Genomic DNA, 22,699 nt, shown 5'->3' with positions numbered 1-22,699 from the left:
TTGGGTTTTTTTCTCTGGGGGACAGACTAGAGAGGAGACTAGTGGGATTTAAATTTTTAGTAGTTAAAGAAAGAGATGTGCATTTCTTGAACTAGGTCAGAGACTAGAATTAGTGTGGAAAGAACATATTCAAGAGTACTTAAGAAGTAAAAACTGAAGGAACTTGGTGACTGATTAGATGCAGAAAATAAGGACCTGAGGGTGAGTAGGAGGATAAGAGTGACTCCAAATATCTGATTTGGGGTGGATGGAGAGCCTATCTCAAAAAAGGTTAGGTAATGTAAGAAAAGTAACAGGTGTTGAGGGAAAGGTGATTTCAGTTTTATTAAACTGAGTTAGAGTGTGTAGGATATACAGGAAAATGCTTGAGAGAGAGACAGATCCTGAAGGGAGATTCAGGTTTAGGACTCATTAGCATAGAGGTGTGAATGTGCCCAGGATCCTCAGAGACAGTGTGGGGAGTAATGAGAAATGCACCAAGGAAGAACACAACAGAATACCCATATTTAACGAGTGAAGAAGATGAATCCATGAAGGAGACTAAAGATAGAAGGTGAAAAGTTTGAAGAGAACCAGGTGAGTGTAGTCCTGTAATGTTGAAGGAATAACCAACAATGTCTAATAAAACAGAAATAGGAGTTCCTGCTGTGGCACAGTGGGTTAAGAATCTGACTGCAGTGGCTCAGGTTGTTGCAGAGGCATGGGTTTGATCCCCAGCCTGGCACAGTGTGTTAAAGGATCCTGCACTGCAGCAGCTGCAGCATAGGTCACAGCTGCAGCTTGGATTCAATCCCTGGCCCCAGAACTTCCATTCGCCATGGGTGCAGCCATAAAAATAAAAAAATTAAAAAAAAAAAACCACCAATGAACCCCAGAAATATAATCAGAGAAAGACCAAAATTTGAAAGAACATTTGCCTTTAATTAAGCAGATCCCTGCCTACCCCTCCAATATCATCTCATGTTCCTTCGCATCTCATTCCCTACCCTCCAGCCCCACTGCCACTTTTCAGCTCCTCCAACAAGCCAAATTCCTTCTACCTAAGGACATTTATACATGTTGTACCTTCTGCCTGGGATACTCCTCCTTTTATTTATGTGCTTGGGAGACTCCTCTTTCTATTCCTATCCTGAGCAAGTAACCACTGAGCTTCCCAACAACAGCTACAGCATATTGACACAAGCTAACAATGCCTTTTAAGATATTATGGATGTAATTTATCTATGGTGAACATTAGTCATCCTATCCATAATTATCAGAAAATCACTCTCAGCCCAGGTCATTTCAAGGCAATATCAATAGGTTTTATTTTATTGATGTTTTCTTTCTTTAAGAAAACATAAATTACACAGTGAGGTTAATGTCTCTAGATTTTTTTTTTTTTTAGGTCCACACCCACGGCATATAGAGGCTCCCAGGCCAGGGGTCTAATCAGAGCTACAGCTGCCAGCCTGTGCCACAGCCACAGCAATGCCAGATCCAACCTGCGTCTGTGACCTACACCATAGCTCATGGCAACGCCGGATTCTTAACCCACTGAGCAGGGATCAAACATGCAACCTCATGGTTCCTAGTCAGATTCGCTTCTGCTGCGCCATGACAGGAACTCCTCTAAAGGTTTTTCTAAATAACCAGACACTCTTTATTTCCTAATGTACTGTGTCTTATCTCTGCCACATTACAGCATAGCTCCCTAGAGGGGTGTTGTCCTTGTAGATGGCCTCATAGTAATAGTGGCTCCTGAATTATTGGTAGCACCCAAATTACTTTCAAATCGAATTGCAAAAAATAAGCATAATCTTAATTGAATATTGGCATGTGGTTTCCACGTTAATTTTAATTGGATATGCTATGTCATTTCATTTCAGATATTTCTAGCCCCTGTCCCCCATCAAAATCTCTAAGACTAAATAATACACTAGAATAGAAAGAAGCCAGTATGAGACTTTTGCAATAACTGGTGTAGTCAATATCTTTTATACATGTCCCTCTGCCTCCTCTATATCCTTGCTGCCACTGACATAGTTCAAGCACTAGTTCTCCTTACTAACCTCTCTTACCTTAAGTATCACTGTCCTCAAATCTGTTCTCCATTCTGCTGTGGTGTGATCCTCCAGCATGCAGCTCTGAGCCTATCGTGCTTGCTCAGACTTCTTCAGGAGTTCCACACAGCTTTCAATATAAAGTCTAAACAATCTAGTGTGGAGGACCAAGCTCTTCCTTAACTGGTCCCTGCCTATGTCTGCAGCCTCACTTCCAGCTGACTCCCACTTTTCCTCTTTAGCTCCAGAGACACAGAACTGACTTTGTTACAGCTCCTCAAACATATCATGCTCTCCTTACCTTCCCATTTCTATGAGTTATTCTCTCTATCTGGAACACCCTTTCTTCTTATCCACTTAGTAAGTTTTTGCTCATTCCTCAAGTTTCAACTCTATGAAGCCCTCCTGGAATTCCTGGGCAGGCGTAGGATCTCCCTGCCTTGTGCTGCCACTGTTCTTTATAATGCCTCCAATAAAGCAGTCAACTCATAGTTTAATACATTTTCCCACACCTGTCTCCTTACAACATTGTAAACTTCTTGAGGGCAGAGACTAGATCATCCTACCTTTGGGATGCTCAGCATAATGCCTAGATCATCCTACCTTTGGGATGCTCAGCATAATGCCTAGTACATAAGAGGCATGTAAAATATTTGATCAGTCAGTGAGTGAATGAGGGATTGAATGGATCAGGTACTATTTCATTCTTCTCAACCAAACACTTAAGTTTTTTAAAATTCCACATTTTCTTACTTATGCTCTGAGCTGGAGTGGGAATGATTACAGCTGCATGTCTTAATCTGAAGATACACTTTCAAGAGACCACCCATCTGCATGGAAAACACACACAAAGCCTTAGGTTCAGTGCAGGATAACCTCTAAAGCAGGAAGCACATTAAATCACTTGGGATTTAAGAAACAGAAAGAATGGGAGTTAAAAGGGAGCAGAGTAATTCAGGGACAAATGGATTGGCCTTGGATTTTTTAAAAAACCACATAACAAGTCTGCCCTATGGTGCTTTTTCATATGGAGCAGGAACTTTTCTTAGTCCATTCCAGGCCCTTCTTCCCAGCCAGTGTCCTTATAGGAATCTGCTGGTCCCATCACTAGCAACAGTAGTTTTTCTCATGGAGGTTATAGTCAATTGCCTCCCGTTTCCAGCAAAATGCCCATTAAACACATGGCGAAAAGAAGTGACCAACTTAAACCTGTCACTTCTCTCAAGGAGAATCTTTGGTGACATAACTTTCCTCCCAACCTTAGTCAGGAAGGAGGCAAGTCATCTCAAGGTGAATTGCTCTATTTCCAGATGACAGTGATGCGTATTTTCCTTCCCTCCAAAAATATACACAGGACCTATTTCTAAAGGCAGCCTTCTTTTAGACTTGTAGATAGTAAATTAGGTTGGAAAGGTTGACATATTTTAAAAAGAAATATGACTGCACAATTCATACTAAAAATCAAGTAATTAGAAATAAATAAAAATAATTGAGAAGAAGAAAAGGTAAGTTATTCTTATAAAATTGAATCGCTAACCAGAGCATAAAAGGGGAGATCACTTGTGAGGTTAATATACATTTTCAGGGACATTACCCAAGATGGCATTATCAGTGATTTTAGACAGAGGATGTGTAAATTGAGATAAAACATATTTCCAAGTAAAAGTTGTGTTCTTTATTCCTAAAAGAATGTGGTAGGCAGCATCAAACAGAGGGAATTTTTCAGAGAGAGACATATTAAATATAAACACTGATTCCCACAATTACAAAGGGAAATAGATTCTATCCAAGAACTCTGAGAGTATGCCAGAAAGATAAAATTTGGTCCATAAAAAGATAATTTTATAAATAGACTACTCATTCATTCACAAATAATTATTCATCGTCAAACGCTAAGCAAGCTCTAGGCGTACTAAATTCACAGACACAGTCCTGATCTCAAGGTACAACCTAGTGGCAAAACAATGATGACAAGAGTAACAACATTAAATGGTTAAAAGTTACTAAAACCATGAGTTTAGAGCATGGCTTCACATCCTTGCTGCTATCAACACATCACGAGATCTCAGGCAAGTTACTTAACCTCTCTGTGCCTCCATTTCTCTCTGTTTAAAACAATGATTATATTACATTCCTATAGTATAGTGAGGATTTGCAAACTGCTTAACATAAGTGTCTGGCACTTGGTAAGCACTCAGTACATCTTAGCAATAATTTATTAGCATTTTGGCATGATGAGGGATATTTGCTCTTATGAAGATATGTCACTGCGATAAAGCATGGATGAGTTGGAGACTGAGTGCTTTTGTCTCTGTGGAGGAGTCAGGAGATGCTCTGCAGCTTCTGAGATGCAGCTGAGAACTTCGGTAGGTGTTTGTGAGGTAAAGATGAGAAGGGCATTCTCAGTGAATGAAGAAGCAGGGGGAAGGCATGGAGACATGAGAGAGGTTTACGTGTAGGGGGATCCACAGGTGACTTTGTACTGTCAGAGCCTGGCCTGGGAAGATAGAGGGTGTAGCAGGAGATAAAGCTGGAGAAAGAGGTGGAGGGTAGAATGTGAATAGGCTCTGGTACCTCCCAGAGTGATTCAGACTGTGCTATATGCAATGGGAGCCACTGAAGAACTCTGAGTAGGACTTGTATAGATTTGTGTACAGAAATATAATAGTATGGAAGATCTATTTAAGAACAGGTGAACTATTGCAAAGACAGCCAGAAATAATGAGGTTTTGATCATGGTGGCAGAAGAGACATGTAAGAGAGAGATTTAGGAGGTAGGGCTTGGTGACTGACTGGCTTGATACGGGGAGCAGCAGGGACAGGAGGAAACATAGATCCTGTCCAGGTTTTTATTTGGTCAGTTGTGGACATGGTGGTACCATTAACCAGGAAAAGAACCTAAGAGATAGATTAGGACTTGGAGACAAGATTCCATTTCAACCTGTGTCATTCCAGTACCAGGACACATCTCTCCAGACTAAGAACCCATTTGGTCCTGGGTGACAACAAGAAGACAGATACCCATTTGACTCCAGAATCTTCACTTTGGTTTGTTTTGGTTTGGTGTTAGTAGTTTCTCAGTATGTCTGGCAAGGAATCACATGGTATACCTAATGGTATATTACAATTCAAGCATTAATGAAAGTAGATGATTTATGCAAAGGATTTGTAAAATCTCCAGTATATATATGTACATGTATATGCTTTGTTAACACCCAAAGCTTAATATTTTGCTTGAATATTGGTGCTTTTGTGCCATTATAGTTTGTTTGGTACAGATGGTAAACTTGCCAAAATTGTTATTTCTCTTTGAAAGGAAATATACATGGTGTTAATATTTTATATAATTTTTTGTTGTTCTATAAAAAGATTTAATGATGGACTTGTGTATTGGTTTTTTTCCAAGTTATTCTAAATTATTTTCCACAAACATTGAGAAATTTTACTCATTTATTCACTCATTTTTTTCCTCCTTCTTTCTTTTGATACATAATTATTTAGTTCCTACTATATTTAGGGCAGTAATTCTAGGTTTGAATGTAAAAACAGGAATAAAACCAGAAGACAAACCCCAAATTTTTATTACCCTTTTTCCTCTCAAATTTTCCCTTCTTTTGAACAGGACATTTTCTTGTTGTTCTGGCCAATTGCTTTCCCAATGGGTTGTAGTAATTTTTATTGCCATCAGCCTTACACATTCACCAATATTGTCTGTTTTAATTTTAATAAAAGTGGATAGAAATTATATGTTTATTGTTATTTGGATTTGCATTAAAAATTCTAGTAATATAATCTCTCCCTATATTTATCACTGTGATTGCATTTTTTTCATATGTGAATTTTCTTTTTTTTTTTTTTTTTGTCTTTTTGCCTTTTCTAGGGCCACTTCCCACAGCATATGGAGGTTCCCAGGCTAGGGGTCTAATTGGAGCTGTAGCAGCCAGCCTACGCCAGAGTCACAGCAACATGGGATCTGAGCCGCGTCTGTGACCTACACCACAGCTCACAGCAACGTCGGATCCTTAACCCACTGAGCAAGGCCAGGGATCGAACCTGCAACTCATGGTTCTTAGTTGGATTCGTTAACCACTGCGCCACAATGGGAACTCCTCCTTTTTTTTTTTTTTAACTCCTCATAGATGAATTTTCTGTTTAGATTCTTTAGTTATTTATCTACTGGGAGTCTCAATATTCCTGCCAATTTGTATGAACTGTATATAATAATGTAGTTATTAATCATTTGTCATATTTTCTCCATATCTTTACAGTAGCTTGTCTCATGGCTATGGAAGAGAAGTTTTAGTGTTTTAATCTTGAAAGCCTAAAAGTTACTGCTTATAAAGAATATTCAAGAAAAAAATGAATTTGGACAAACTATATAATTTTAAATAATTTTATATAGATATTTTTCAAGAGACTGTTTCTTTAATCATATGCAGAACAGATTATAATGTTTTTTATGCTTATTTGCTGTTCTGTGTACCTGTATTAAAGTGTTGACAGTTTCCAAACTGAAACATACTATAAACAAGGATGATTTGTAGTAATGTGGCTACCAGATAAATTACATTATATTTTATTCTAATGTTAGTATTCCATAATGCCTGGACCATCTTTCCAGACTTTTTGTAAATCACTGTCTGTCTGGTCTCTCAGAAGAAAAGCCTCTTTCATATTGTTAAGCTATTTAACAAGGTTTCATCAACTTCAATTTCATATGGAAAACATGGTTTGTTTTTAAATTATGACCATATGTTCATATAATGGGGCAAAATACTGATGTTCTTGTTTTGTTCAATGTGTCATCTTTTGCCAACAAACAACATAATTACACCAAGCAAAACAGTAACTCCATTTTGTAAATGTGCTTTAAAGGAATTTGGGAAAATTAAGATTGTTACCTGGGGTCTCTTATCATAAAGATAAGAAATAACAGGCGTTGGCAAAGATGGGGAGAAAAGGGAATGCTTGTGCATTGTTGGTGGGAATGTAAATTGGTGCAGCCACTATGGAAAGCAGTATGGAGATTCCTAAAAAAATAGAACTATCATATGATCTAGCAATCCCACTTCTGAGTATTTATCCAAAGGAAATGAAGACACTAGTTCAAAAAGATGTATCTACCCCTTTTCACTACAGCATTATTTACAATAGCCAAGATATGGAAACAACCTAATTGCTCACTGATGGATGACTGGGTAAAGATAATATGGCATATATATATATATATATGGAAATCTGGCCATTTCTGACAAAGTGGATAGACCTTAAGGGCACTATGCTAAGTGAAATAAGTCAGACATAGGAAAACAAATACTATATGCTTTCACTTATATGTATAGTCTAAAAAATAAATACATCATGGGATGTAATGTACAGCATGATGACTATAGTTAATAATAATGTATACCTGAAAGTTTCTCATAGAGTAGATTTTAGAAGTTCTCATGACAAGAAAAAAAGTGTAACTATATATGGTGACAGATGTTAACTAGATTTACTGTGATGATCACTTCACAATGTATACAAACACTGAATCATTATGTTCTACACCTGAAACTAACATAATGTCATGTCAATTATATCTCAATAAAAAGTGCATAAAATAAATAAAAAGAAATGTTTCTCATTAGAAAAGGAATACAAAAATACTATACCTTTTAAAATTGTACCTCACAAAATCAAATACCTCGGAATACACCTGACCAAGGAGGTAAAGGACCTATATGCCGAGAACTATAAAACTTTCATCAAAGAAATCAAAGAAGATGTAAAGAAATGGAAAGATATTCCATGTTCCTGGATTGGAAAAATCAATATTGTAAAAATGGCCATCCTACCCAAAGCAATCTACAGATTCAATGCAATCCCTATCAAATTACCCATGACATTTTTCACAGAACTAGAACAAACAATCCAAACATTTATATGGAACCACAAAAGACCCAGAATTACCAAAGCAATCCTGAGAAACAAAAACCAAGCAGGAGGCATAACTCTCCCAGACTTCAAGAAATACTACAAAGCCACAGTCATCAAAACAGTGTGGTACTGGTATCAAAACAGACAGACAGACCAATGGAACAGAATAGAGAATCCGGAAATAAACCCTGACACCTATGGTCAATTAATCTTTGACAAGGGTGGCAAGAACATAAAATGGGAAAAAGAAAGTCTATTCAGCAAGCATTGCTAGGAAACCTGGACAGCAGCATGCAAAGCAATGAAACTAGAACACACCCTCACACCATGCACAAAAATAAACTCCAAATGGCTGAAAGACTTAAATATACGACAGGACACCATCAAACTCCTAGAAGAAAACATAGGCAAAACACTCTCTGACATCAACGTCATGAATATTTTCTCAGGTCAGTCTCCCAAAGCAATAGAAATTAGAGCAAAAATAAACCCATGGGGCCTCATCAAACTGAAAAGCTTTTGCACAGCAAAGGAAACCAAAAAGAAAACAAAAAGACAACTTACAGAATGGGAGAAAATAGTTTCAAATGATGCAACTGACAAGGGCTTAATCTCTAGAATATATAAGCAACTTATACAACTCAACAGCAAAAAAACCAATCAATCAATGGAAAAATGGGAAAAAGACCTGAATAGACATTTCTCCAAAGAAGATATACAGATGGCCAGCAAATACATGAAAAAATGCTCAACATCGCTGATTATAAGAGAAATGCAAATCAAAACTACCATGAGATACCACCTCACAGCAGTCAGAATGGCCATCATTAATAAATCCACAAATAACAAGTGCTGGAGGGGCTGTGGAGAAAAGGGAACCCTCCTGCACTGTTGGTGGGAATGGAAACTGGTACAGCCACTATGGAGAACAGTTTGGAGATACCTTAGAAATCTATACATAGAACTTCCATATGACCCCGCAATCCCACTCTTGGGCATCTATCCGGACAAAACTCTACTTAAAAGAGACACATGCACCCGTACGTTCATTGCAGCACTGTTCACAATAGCCAGGACATGGAAACAATCCAAATGTCCATCGACAGATGATTGGATTCGGAAGAGGTGGTATATATACGCAATGGAATACTACTCAGCCATAAAAAAGAATGACATAATGCCATTTGTAGCAATATGGATGGAACTAGAGAATCTCATCCTGAGTGAAATGAGCCAGAAAGACAAAGACAAATACCATATGATATCACTTATAACTGGAATCTAATATCCAGCACAAATGAACATCTCCACAGAAAAGAAAATCATGGACTTGGAGAAGAGACTTGTGGCTGCCTGATGGGAGAGGGAGGGAGTGGGAGGGATGGGGAGCTTGGGCTTACCAGACACAACTTAGAATAGATTTACAAGGAGATCCTGCTGAATAGCATTGAGAACTATGTCTAGATACTCATGTTGCAACAGAACAAAGGGTGGGGGAAAAAATGTAATTGTAATGTATACATGTAGGGATAACCTGACCCCCTTGCTGTACAGTGGGAAAATAAAAAATAAAAAAAAAGAAATGTTTCTGACAATATATTTAGGAAAAGAGTAGCAGTAATGAATAAATTAAAATTATATCTTAATGTAATATTCTTTCCCTTGAAAATGAATGGTGGATGCATATGTAATGCATACACAGTACATTAATGTTAGATTTAGTATGCAGTGACAGACCTTATAAAAAAAGATTTACTTCTATATTTTAATATACTTATAAGCTTTTAAATACAGGTTAATAAAAAGAGCACTATACTTATAAAAAAAGATTGTTAATAGGTAACACAAAAAAATTAATTGGGACAGTTCATTGTTATGTCTGAAATAATCTTTTAGGAGTTCCCACTGTGGCTTAGTGGGCTACAAACCCAACTAGTATCCACGAGGATGTGGGTTTGATCCCTGGCCTCCCTCAGTGGGTTAAGAATCCGGCATTGCCATGAGCTGTGGTGTAGGTTGCAGACACAGCACAATCTTGTGTTGCTGTGGCTATGGTATAGGCCGGCAGCTGCAGGTGAATTAGACCCCTAGCCTGGGAAATTCCATATGCTGTAGGTGTGACCCTAAAAAGCAAAATCATAGTCATCATCATCATCATCATCATCATCTTTTATTCAAAGTGCCTCCCAAAATATTCAGCAGGGAACAAGAAAAAGCGTGATAAAAAAGGTTTAAATGAATACCAGCTAATACTGTAGAAGGAAGAACAGAATTAGAAAATTCAGCATTATGCAACTCTCAATGAAATAAGTAATTTAGGCAAGGATCATCAATTGATGCTCAAACCATTGACTGAAGGGTTGTTAGGAAACAGGGAATTCATGTGGTCTCAAAGAATCACATTCTAGATTTTTTACTAAATAAGTAGGAAAAATATAGTTCTAATGCCACAGCACCTAGGTAGTCATTTTGCAAAAAGTCTTTACCTAGACTCTAATCATAAAGAACAGTCACACAAATCCAGACATAAAAAGGGACATTTTACGTAATGGCTGGCCTGGGATCTTTAAAGCAGTCAGTGTCTTAAAAGACAAAATTTACAGGAAAAAAAAAAAGCTAAAGTGACATGACTACCAAATGTAATGCATGAATTCTGGGAACTGGATAAAAAGCAAATTTAAATACTGACTTTCTATGATATAGTATGGTATTACTGTTAACCTTAGGTATCATACTATATATATATACAATCCTATATAGTATCATAATGGTATGCAGTTATATAGGAAAATGTCCTTATTCCTAAGGAGACTCATATAGAATATTTAGAGGTAAAGCATCATGATACCTGAAACTCATTTTCAAATGGTTTATACTATATATATTAATTTAAATATATATACTATATATTATATATATATAACCTTATTCATACATAAATATCAATGTACTATCATAGCATTAAGGTAAAAAGGGGAAAATGATTATAACTGGTGAATTTAGCTAAAAGGAATGTAAGTGTTCACTGTACCATTCTTTGAATCTGCCTATAAGTTTGAATATTTTCAAAATAAAGAGTCAGGGAGGTATGTTTTATGTTTAGGTTGGTGATATTCTAAGTCTGGAGTAGTATGACTCAGCCATATAATAAGTATGACTCAGCCATATAACCATTCCCATGTTTGGTAACTAGTTCATTGCTGATGTCTATCTACATCAGCTAAACAATTCCAGCTGTAAAACTGGGGGGAAAAGAGCAGTTTTCAAAGGATTTGTTCGCTCCTAACTGTTCGCTCTGGTGTATGTGTATCTGTTCCTGGCAGTGTGTAGTGTTCCCTCCCACTACTCCCAGTGACCCCAAACTGGACTACTTCCCAAACAACTCACACTCTCCAAATGAAGTCTTTGTTGCCTGAAACACTTCCTATTGCTTTGCTTGTCAAAATCTGACTCAGTCTTGAAAGCTTAATTCAAATTCTTTTCCTTTGTGTTATTCTCTACTAGTCTACCACCTCTTCCTTCCAACTAAAAGCAATTGGTCCCTGCTCTGTGGTCCCTATACCTCTTTTGAAACACATTCTCATTTTTTTTTTTGCATTATTGTCATTTATTCCCTAACAAGGGAAAGTTTTGTTTAATTTTAGGTTGCAAGGTTATGTTGCATAGGATAAAGTCCACATTCCAGAATAATGTACAAACTCTTATAACTTGGTATCTGCTTCCTTTTACATCTTAAGTCTTCACACTCTCTTCAATGGACCTGATAACAGAGATATACAATGACCCAATTTTCCACTAGGGAATCCTGGACCCCTAAGATCCAGGTCACTTAACTCCATGGCCTAGGAAGGAGCAAAGTGCTCCCAGGATACCTCGGACTTCCTAAGGCCTTACATCCTTATACAAACTGCACTGCTAGTGACACCTCCCAGGCTATCACACCATCTGTTTTCCTCTGAATTTTACTTGATTATAAAATTTAGCTCCTTCTAAATTTTGGGAAAATCAGAACCTTCCTGCAAAGCATTCGTGAGTTTGTCTGACTTCTGAAGGAGATGAAGGAGGATTTACATCTTCATGATGCTACAACTTTCTTGAAAAATTAAGTATCCACCTGCCCTTTGCCCCACTGAGACCCTGTCACTCCGTCTTGTTGGCTCCTCTTTCCTCCTTATCTTTGTCTTGTCTTCCCACTTTCCTCTTTCTATCCCTCCCAGAAGTACAGCCAACCCCCAGGACTTTCACTCTGAGCACTAAACAAGGTATTAAAATAAAACAAAACCAAAAACAAGGACAAAAACCTCCATAGTTTCTTAAGAGAAATTCTTGGACTAGCTTTCCAGATAATTAAAAAAAAATCCATGTAAATCTGGTCATGCCACATTATATAATTCCCTACACATACCGTGCTTTTTCATACCTGAATGCTTTTGCACATTTTATTTCCTCAGCCTGTGTCCTTCCTTCTATAGTTTTCTTGGCAATTTACACTTCCCCACTCATGTAGTCTTCTCTAATCTAAAGTGATGGTCTCATCTTCTCTCTTTGATTCAACCACTGTGCACAATATTTACCTTTCACTGGGTCATAGTGATCTATTGTACACATCTGTCTTCAGTGCCAGACTGTTACCAAGTCCAAGCTCTTTCTGCTTGCCGCACGACAGGCCAATAAATCGGGTGATGAATTGTTGGGGCAAAGAACAGCTTTTAATTGGAAAGCCGGCAGACCAAGAACATGACAGACTGATGTCTCGAAGAACCATCTCTTTCTTAGTCAGAGACCTAAGCTGTATTTTGCCCATTTCTTTAAGATACGCCCTGAAGAGCTTTCCTTAGAAACAGATGGAGTATTTCCCATACTTGTAAGTTCATCAACAACAAAACACAACAAGTACAAGCAAATTCTAACACCAAAAGCACAAACAGATTCCATCATGAATGAATGCAAAAGAAAAGCAAATGAACCGGTGTGCAGATCAGGTAGAGCTCAACAAGACTATGGGCTCCTAGAGAGTAAACACTGCACTTCACTGACTTATACACCCAGCTTCCATCCCAGAGCCTGATCAATATTCACCAAATGAATGTTGAGTTAAAAATGAATGAATTTTGCCTAGAGCTGAGATTAAGACTTTCTAAGATATAAAAAAAGTCTGTAAAATGGTGGGACCACCACTTGCTTCAGAGAACACCTAATTTGGAGCATTTACAAACCTCACAGTGCCAAGGAGAAAAATTTACCTACCCGGCACTGATATTCCATGAGTCATTAATTTGAAAATCTTCTGAGTCAAAAAGCCATTAAAAAATGTATCTTGCTGACTGGAATAGTATTATTTCACTTGTTCAGCGAAGCTGGCCTCCCACAACCACCTCCGGGCAGCCTTTAATGGAGGCCTCATTTCCCCCAACGGGCTTAGATTTCTCACTGTCCAATTACCAAGTTGTGTTCACTTATAACAGCAGGGCCTTATGACAACTTGTCTGACACATGAGCATGATGACATCTCCTGTTCCCTGTTTTGCTAACAGAATGGCCATGCTGGTCTGATGTTTTTCTAACAAAAAATATTTGAAAAGTGAGCAATTTCTGTATTCATTTTGGACTGAAAGGTGCTGTAGCAATATTTCCCATTTGCATTTAGTTATATAATTATTAAAACAAGCAATTCAATTTTTAAAAAGCATCTTTATTGACATAGGATGTACATACTAAAAAGTCTACAAAGTGTACAGCTGAGTGGTGTTTAGTATATTAATAGAATTGTGCAACCATCACCATGATTTAATTCCAGAACATTTTCATCACTCCAAAAAAAAACCCTTCCTTCCCATAAGCAGTCACACCCTATCACCCCTCTGGATCACCCTAGGCCACTACTCAACTACTTTCTGTTTTTATATGCCTATTCTGGACTTTTCATATAAGAGGAATCATACAACATGTGGCCTTTCAGGTCTGGCATATTTTACTCACCATAATGTCTTTAATGTTTATCTATAAATAAGAATGCATCAATACTTATTTTTTATTGGCAAATGATATTCCACTGTGTGAATATAACATATTTTATTTATCCTTTTACCAGTTGATGGACATTTGAATTTTTTTTTTAATTATGAACAACATTGCTAGCAACATTCAAGTTTTTTAGGTGGACAGATATTTTCATGTCTCTTGGGTATATCCCTAGGAGTGGAACTGTCAGGTCCACAGAGTAGCTCTATGTTTAATTTTTCTTAAGACTTGCCCAACTGTTTTCCAAAGGGACTGGACCATTCTACATTCCCATCAACAGTAAATGAGGATACTAATTTCTTTACTTCCTTGCCAAGGCTTGTTATTATCTGTCCTTTTAATTATAGCCATCCTAGTAGGTGTGTAGTAGTATCTCATTGTGGTTTTGACTTGTATTTACTTAATGGCTAATGATGTTTAATTAACTAAAATTTGAGGCTGTACATTTTAATGAATAATTATGGTAATGAAATGTGCATTCCATTGTAATATTAATAATAATTATAAATAATATTGAACAAAGTGGTGAAGATAATATAGTCTTAAAATGTCATACTTAGCAAGGGTACTTCATTATATCTCATCTTTAAAAAGTCTAACATGGCTACATAGAAGAAAAAAACTGGAAACTTTAGAGATAGTTTCACAGGACAAATTCTACACAGAACAATAAAATATATTTATCTATTATTATCAAGTATAGGGCAAAGAGAAAAACTACATCCATTACTTGATATTTTTGTTCAAACAATTTAGTTTCTGTTGGTGGGAATATCTAGATTCCAATTATTTTAACATGAATAAAGCAGCAGCCACATCTGGAACCCAAACCACATGTAATGGATTCACAGGGTTTGGCCACTCTTTGTTTTAAAATAAGGAGGTAGAAAACATAATGTGTTCCTAGCAAAAGAATCCACATTTGCAATAAAATTAAAAGAATAGACAAAATTATTTTATTTGTGGGTGGTATACAGAACTGTTAAAATAAATTAGAAATTATTTATCATAAAAAAAAAGAAATTATTTATCAGACACAACCTAGAATAGATTTACAAGGAGATCCTGCTGAATAGCACTGAGAACAATGTCTAGATACTCATGTTGCAACAGAAGAAAGGATGGGGGAAAAACTGTAATTGCAATGTATACATGTAAGGATAACCTGACCCCCTTGCTGTACAGTGGGAAAAAAAAAAAAATCTTGTAATAATCTTTAATGAAAAAGAATATGGAAAAAAAAAAGAAATTATAATTTAAAGAGTGACTTCAATCAAGCAGAATTTCAAGCACTTTTCCCCTTGAATTTGATTTTGTTTTTGAAAAATGAAAGGGCCTAATATGTGAAAAAATCAGGATATAATAGTTGCATGGCCCATTTTCAAGTATAGTCCAAATGTGGTTTTTAAGATCAGTAAAATGTAAACCAGTCCTGAAAATAAAATGTAAAAATGACAAATCATATACCATTTTTGGCATTTTTCCTACCTGCCAGCTCTGGGACCATGGACTGAGAAAAAAAATGCACTAGTCCACATAGTCTAGGAAGTATATCTTACAGAATTATAAAAGCCATGTGACCCTGAATGTAAAACAAGGGGATGGCACTGAGAAGACACATTAGTAATTTCATCTGACTGTTGGGCCAGTTTAGAGGGGAAGGTACTGAGAAATGGGCCAGCAAAATCACACATTAAAAAAAAAAAAAAAAAAAAAAACTGAAAGGCTAAAAGTACAATTGATTTTGTTTTTATTTTTTACTTTTTTTAAATCTGAAGGTTTACTTTATTTATATAATGACTTTTTTTTTTCCATTATAGCTGGTTTACAGTGTTCTGTCAATTTTCTACTATACAGCATGGTGAGCCAGTTACACATACATGTATACATTCTTTTTTCTCACATTATCATGCTCCATCATAAGTGACTAGACATAGTTCCCACTGCTACACAGCAGGATCTCATTGCTAATCCATTCCAAAGGCAATAGTCTGCATCTATTAACCCCAAGTTCCCAATCCATCCCATCCCTTCCCCCTCCCCCTTGGCAACCACAAGTCTATTCTCCAAGTCCTTGATTTTCTTTTCTGTGGAAAGGTTCATTTGTTCTGTATATTATATCTGGAATCTAATATACAGCACAAATGATTTTATTTTGAACAAAAAGAAACAAAGCTTTTAGCCTGAAAAAAGAGGTAAGCCACTGTTGAATGATTATCTGTCTATAGGCCTTTATATAAACATGTTCCTTCTTCATGAGTATAATAAAATGAGCTAAAGACTTTCATATTTTTAGGCTGGGCATAAATAAGAATTTACTGACAAACAGATTCATTATCCGCATGAAGTGTCTCCAAAATAAAGCTGTAAGCTTAGAGGTCTTTAAGTTTTCTTTATATTGATTCAGATAGCATTTACTTGGAAATAGGAAGCAAGATAAGAAATTTCCTGTCTCTGGGATTTGTAACACTCTTTGAAACATTAGAGATAACCCCAAAATTTTATTTAATGATGTTACCTAACCAAAGTGATTTTCTGATCTGTAAGGAAATATAAGACAGAAACTAAATTATTTTTTAGCTTGTGTAAGCGTTTGTTATTGGAAATATACCTTCTATACTAAATTATAATCATGAAATATTCTTTACATTAAACATTTTTAGGGTTTGATGATACTTTCCAGACACAGAAAATTAAAGGAACTCTCTCTATCTGAGTGTGACAGAATCACCGATATTGGAATTCAGGTAAGATAACTAAGGTCTTCTGTTACAGAATTAAGATTGAAAATTAAGCACAAATTGAATAAGCTATATAGGTCACAACAGAAGAAAGAAGTGGACAGGAAACGTAACAATATGAATGTGATCTTGGTAGAGCCAAGATCAACTCCTGCCTTTAGCCAGGTCTCCACAGCTCAAGGGCACTGAGAGGACTTGCTTTCCCCTTTTTCGTACCTTTTCTCTCCCTTCCAGATGTCCGACTCAGGATAAATAGGGATAGGTAGCATTTTACTTGGAGAATGATGAACTGCAATGTGGTAAAATTCTTCTCATATAATGGAAATGTTCTGTAGATAGAAATGTTGTATAACCTAACTATGAACATTCATGGAGTTTGAAAAATTACATCAGCTACTTAACAATTAGGGACTTAAGTTACTCAAACATATTTGGTGGCATACTTTACCAGGATGGAAAGCATGAGGTAAGTAAGTGTATACGATACATTTATGTGCTCAAATGGTACTTTAAAAACTCCCTAGAAGGGTAAATTCCTAGATCTGGCCTTTTGTGATACAAAGTCATAAAGTAGCTATCGTGAGCAAACCACATGTAACGTAATAACAACATTAAGCATTTGGGAATTCCCGCTGTGGCTCAGCAGTAAAAAAACCTGACTGTATCCACGAGAATGAGGGTTCCACCCCTGGCCTCGCTCAGTGGGTTAAGGATCCAGCATTGCCATGAGCTGTGGTGTAGGTTACTGACCCAGCTTGGATCCTGCATTGCTGTGGCTGTGGCACAGGCCGGCAGCTGCAGCTCTGATTTGACCCCCTAGGCTGGGAACTTCCATATGCCACAGGCGCGGCCCTAAAAAGAAAAAGAAAAAAAATCAAGTATTTAAATTTGCTGTTAAGAGAAGAGATACTGAAATCATTTCTCATACATGTATTGAACTAAGACACAATCTGGTTACCTTATGGTAAAGTAATGGAAGATAACATTTTTAAAGGGAACTAATAATTTAGGAATGTGGAAACTGTTAAATCCAATTGAAGTATCTTGATAGTTCAAAACTCCAAGCATTTATGAAAATCTGGGGCTAAACTTGGAAAAAAAATTTTAAAAATAGAAACTCTGTTGGTGCTCTAGACTTTAGCATAGAATTCTAGCATTCTGAAGCTGAAGGACTCAGGACCACCTAAACCAACCCTGTAATTTTACAGATGAGGAAACTAGGGCCTGGAGGGCTTAAATGATTAGTCCAAAGCCCTATGCCTTCTCAGCAAACTAAATAATATCTAGTTTTAGGGAAGTGAAGAGTAGAAATGGAGAACTGCAGTTCTAAATGGTTGCCTGGCAACATGACTTAATAGGAAAAATTGTTTTCAGATGATTTTTTTGCTGTATTTCATTGTATCTGGACAATGAATTGTACTTCAGCAGAAACTGCAACACCATTTAGAAGTCTCCATTAAGAGGCATTCCTGTCAAGCAATGTCAATTTTTCCCAGCTTCAGACCCTGGTTAGCAGGTTTCAATTGTATAAGAAGTTAAAAAGAACACATACTATCTTTCAAAACAAAGATCTCAGAGAGAACTAACAACTTACATATAGGACAAGACTGTAAGACTACAATAACAAAAGGGGTTATAAAACATTTAGGTGCCTACTAGAAGAAAAAAGCTAAATGTTTTTAGCTAAATGTTTTTTAGCTAAATTTTTTTAGTTAAAGAAAAAGCTAAATGTTTTCTCTAAGGTTAAACCTTAATTTACCTATTGCAGTTCATTTAAGGATTAAATATGCATTTTCACCAAACTTTTTCCATGAATATGATCTAGTCAGGCTTTCAAAAAGTCTTTGACAAGGTGACAGAACAAAGTTATTAAAAAAAAACAGCTAAGTATTAACATTTCTAATATCAGGTTATATTTCTTATCATCAATTACATTTGACCAATAACTACAAATAATTCAGAAGTACTGAAATCTACCATGATGATGACATACACGTCTTCTTAATATCCATCACTCTATTCTCTTCTCTTCTCTTCTCTTCTCTTCTCTTCTCTTCTCTTCTCTTCTCTTCTCTTCTCTTCTCTTCTCTTCTTTTCTCTTCTCTTCTCTTCTGTCTTTTGTCTTTTTAGGGCTGCACCCATGGCATATAGAAGGTCCCAGGCTAGGGGTCCTCTCAGAGCTGAAGCCGCTGGCCTACGTCACAGCCACAGCAATGCAGGACTCAAGCTGTGTCTGCAGCCTACACCACAGTTCATGGCAATGCCAGCTCCTTAACCCAATGAGCAAGGCCAGGGATCAAACCCATGTCCTCATGCACGCTAGCTGGGTTTGTTAACCTCTGAGCCACAATAGGGACTCCCATCACCTATTAATTTTAAAATGCTTCTTTGGATAAGAGAGTGCTGACCAAAATATGAGTCTAAGTATCAGGAAGCCAGTGCTTCATACCATTTACCTTTGAATCTGTGGGCTCCAGGCCTTTTTACTTTCACCCTATGGAGCCTAAAAATCATACTGCTTTTAAGTGCTATGAGATTTTAGATGAAAGCATTTACTCATATGCTAACTATGGGATCATATAGCTAAGTTTGGCATAGCTTTTAAAAAAAGTAAACTTTTAAAAATTGCTATGTATTTATTTTCAGTGATCTAAAAGAGAAAATAAGAAACACAGAAGACAGGGGCATGGAAATACAAAAGTCTTTATCAGGTGCATGAGATAAAATGTTCCATTCAAGTTAAGGAAAAAATATTTTTCTCTTTCTCATTATCCCTCTTTTTCTCCTCCCAGCTTTTGGGGGAGAGAGAGGAGAGCGCGAGAGAAAGCAAAGAAGGGGGAAGAGGGAATGACACATAAGCCAATTTTACAATTCCTTATCTGGATTTACAAAAGAAGGGGAAGGGAATAAACTAGGGTGATTAAACTAAGATGTTTAGATTATCCTTCATCTATCAGGAATTCTTTTTTTAAAATTTTTTTATTTTATTTTTTTCCCACTGTATAGCAAGGGGATCAAGTTATCCTTACATGTATACATTTTTTCCCCCACCCTTTGTTCTGTTGCAATATGAGTATTTAAACATAGTTCTCAATGCTACTCAGCAGGATCTCCTTTTAAATCTATTCTAAGTTGTGTCTGGTAAGCCCAAGGTCCCAATCCCTCCCACTCCCTCCCTCTCCCATCAGGCAGCCACAAGTCTCTTCTCCAAGTCCATGATTTTCTTTTCTGTGGAGATGTTCATTTGTGCTGGATATTAGATTCCAGTTATAAGTGATATCATATGGTATTTGTCTTTGTCTTTCTGACTCATTTCACTCAGTATGAGATTCTCTAGTTCCATCCATGTTGCTGCAAATGGCATCATGTCATCCTTTTTTTATGGCTGAGTAGTATTCCATTGTGTATATATACCACTTCTTCCGAATCCAGTCATCTGTTGATGGACATCTGGGTTGTTTCCATGTCCTGGCTATTGTGAATAGTGCTGCAATGAACATGCGGGTGCATGTGTCTCTTTTAAGTAGAGTTTTGTCCGGATAGATGCCCAAGAGTGGGATTGCGGGGTCATATGGAAGTTCTATGTATAGATTTCCAAGGTTATCTCCAAACTGTTCTCCATAGTGGCTGTACCAGTTTCCATTCCCACCAACAGTGCAGGAGGGTTCCCTTTTCTCCACAGCCCCTCCAGCACTTGTTATTTGTGGATTTATTAATGATGGCCATTCTGACTGGTGTGAGGTGGTGTCTCAAGGTAGTTCTGATTTGCATTTCTCTTATAATCAGCGATGTTGAGCATTTTCTCATGTATTTGCTGGCCATCTGTATATCTTCCTTGGAGAACAGTCTATTCAGGTCTTTTGCCCATTTTTCCATTGGTTGATTGGCTTTTTTGCTGTTGAGTTGTATAAGTTGCTTATATATTCTAGAGATGAAGCCCTTGTCCGTTGCATCATTTGAAACTATTTTCTCCCATTCTGAAAGTTGTCTTTTTGTTTTCTTTTGGGTTTCTTTTGCTGTGCAAAAGCTTCTCGGTTTGATTAGGTCCCATGGGTTTATTTTTGCTCTTATTTCTATTGCTTTGGGAGACTGACCTGAGAAAATATTCATGATGTTGATGTCAGAGAGGAATTCTTTTCTTATTACTTAGAGAAGGCAACTATAGGATATTCTCTTTTCAGCATAAGACATTGAAAACTGCATAATGATTTAATGAGAAAAAGGAGGAGATAAGCATTTTTACCCTGGTTGGGTTTTGCAAGAGTCATGAATATAATATAAATAAAAAATTACCTCATTTTAGTTTTACTGGAAACCACAGCACATGCAGTTTGAATATCTGGAGCATCAGATGTATTGACTTTTTAGGATCTGGTTTTAATTATTTTCTCCAACTTTAGTTTTTTCTGAGAACATTAGACATTTAGTAATCACGTTAAACTAAAATTTGGTGTTCTTGAACGATAAACTCATTTTGGAAGTAATGTTTGATACAGTCATAATTGAGTATTTCTCAAGAAAGTTTCCTTGAGCATTTTGTGAATTTAAATAACAGACTGTCAAGTTTGGCAAAAGAATTGGTTTAGCTGGGATATTACAATACAAATAAATTGGAAGTTCTGTCTTATTCTTTGGCTAGAACTAAGGGAATAAACACAGTTATTTACTCTAGTTGCTTTTTACATTCCCTTAAGCTGGCTTATATTTCCCATTCCCTTTTTTAGGAAATGAAGTATGCTGTAAATACATTAGTGCAATATCAATATATGCGAATGTGTATGTTTTTCTTTATGCAGGTTATCTGTAAGTGAAACCCTTTTAGATTGACAATTTTTTTTTTTTTATTATTTCAGTGTTGTAGGTTAAGGTAGTTAAGAGAGGAGAAAATCAGGTTTAGTTACATGTGTATGTAATGAAAACTGTGCCTATGTGTGTTCACATGTAAATATATATGTAAATTTATATGTGTAGCATATGTGTGCAAATTATTTACAAGTTTCAGCATATGTTAGATTATATAAGATTACATGTAAGTACATAAGTACATACCTAATTGTCTAGTATATGTGTGTAAACTAAACATACATACACATCTTGGTTGTTAGATTACATGCATATGTCAATGTGTATGGATATTAGCTATGTCTAGATTGCGTATAGAGATGCTTTATTATTAATTTATTTATTTGTTTTTGCTTTTTAGGGCCAACCCATGGCATATGGAAGTTCCCAGGCTAGGGGTTGAATGGGAGCTACAGCTGCCAGCCTACACCACAGCCACAGCAACGCGGGATCCAAGCCGTCTGTGGCCTACATCCCAGCTCACGGCAACTCCAGATCCCCAACCCACTGAGCGAGGCCAGGTATCATGGATACTAGTCAGATTCATTTCCACTGTGCCACAGCAGGAACTCCTGAGAAGCTATATTGTTTATTTCTAGGCTAACACCAAATAAATGATGGTCAATATTCAAGGCAAATAAAAAATAGTTTATTCAAGAATTATATTTTTGTTTACACCTTAATTTTAAAAATTAAATGTCTATGTAAATTGCAAGGGCCCTTTACTTATGGTAAGGAGATAGTTTGGAATATGCTCTCAGAAGACATAATTTACTAATTTTTACTTCTGTGAATGAACCAATGCATTTTTTAGTGGCATCTTAATTATAACTGACTAAATAAATATACGTGTGTTAGAGTATTTAACAATTCTATGACACTACCTCATATTTAATTGCTATTATTTTTGAGAATGATTTAAGAGAATACACAAGGTAAAAAGAAAATGGATCATTGTTTTTCACTGGAATTATGATTTTAAATATACTTTCCAACATTCCTGTTAATTTGGTATAATAATGACCATATTGATTTGCACACTTAGGCATTTTATTTACCCTTCTGCTTATGGCAACTTATATGTGCCCAGCCCCGGAAAAGATTTTTTTTTTTCAATTTTACTCAGCCTGA

General features: G+C 36.5%; 1 protein-coding gene across 1 annotated transcript in view; it reads left to right on the top strand.

Moving 5' to 3' along the window:
* The window catches only part of FBXL13 (F-box and leucine rich repeat protein 13), a 204,748-nt gene that overhangs the window by 152,133 nt on the left and 29,916 nt on the right, over window positions 1-22,699 (top strand). The window contains exon 18 of the mRNA XM_013979811.3: window positions 16,649-16,732. Coding sequence (XP_013835265.2) covers window positions 16,649-16,732 — 84 coding nt within the window. The remainder of the gene's footprint in view (window positions 1-16,648; window positions 16,733-22,699) is intronic.

Source organism: Sus scrofa, chromosome 9 (genome assembly GCF_054392235.1).
Source record: "Sus scrofa isolate SSC_HxYL_T2T_F1_AM1 chromosome 9, Sscrofa_HxYL_maternal_Yorkshire_Landrace_v2.0, whole genome shotgun sequence".
In the NCBI taxonomy this organism is placed as follows: domain Eukaryota; kingdom Metazoa; phylum Chordata; class Mammalia; order Artiodactyla; family Suidae; genus Sus; species Sus scrofa.
This window is presented reverse-complemented; position numbering and strand designations above follow the sequence as displayed.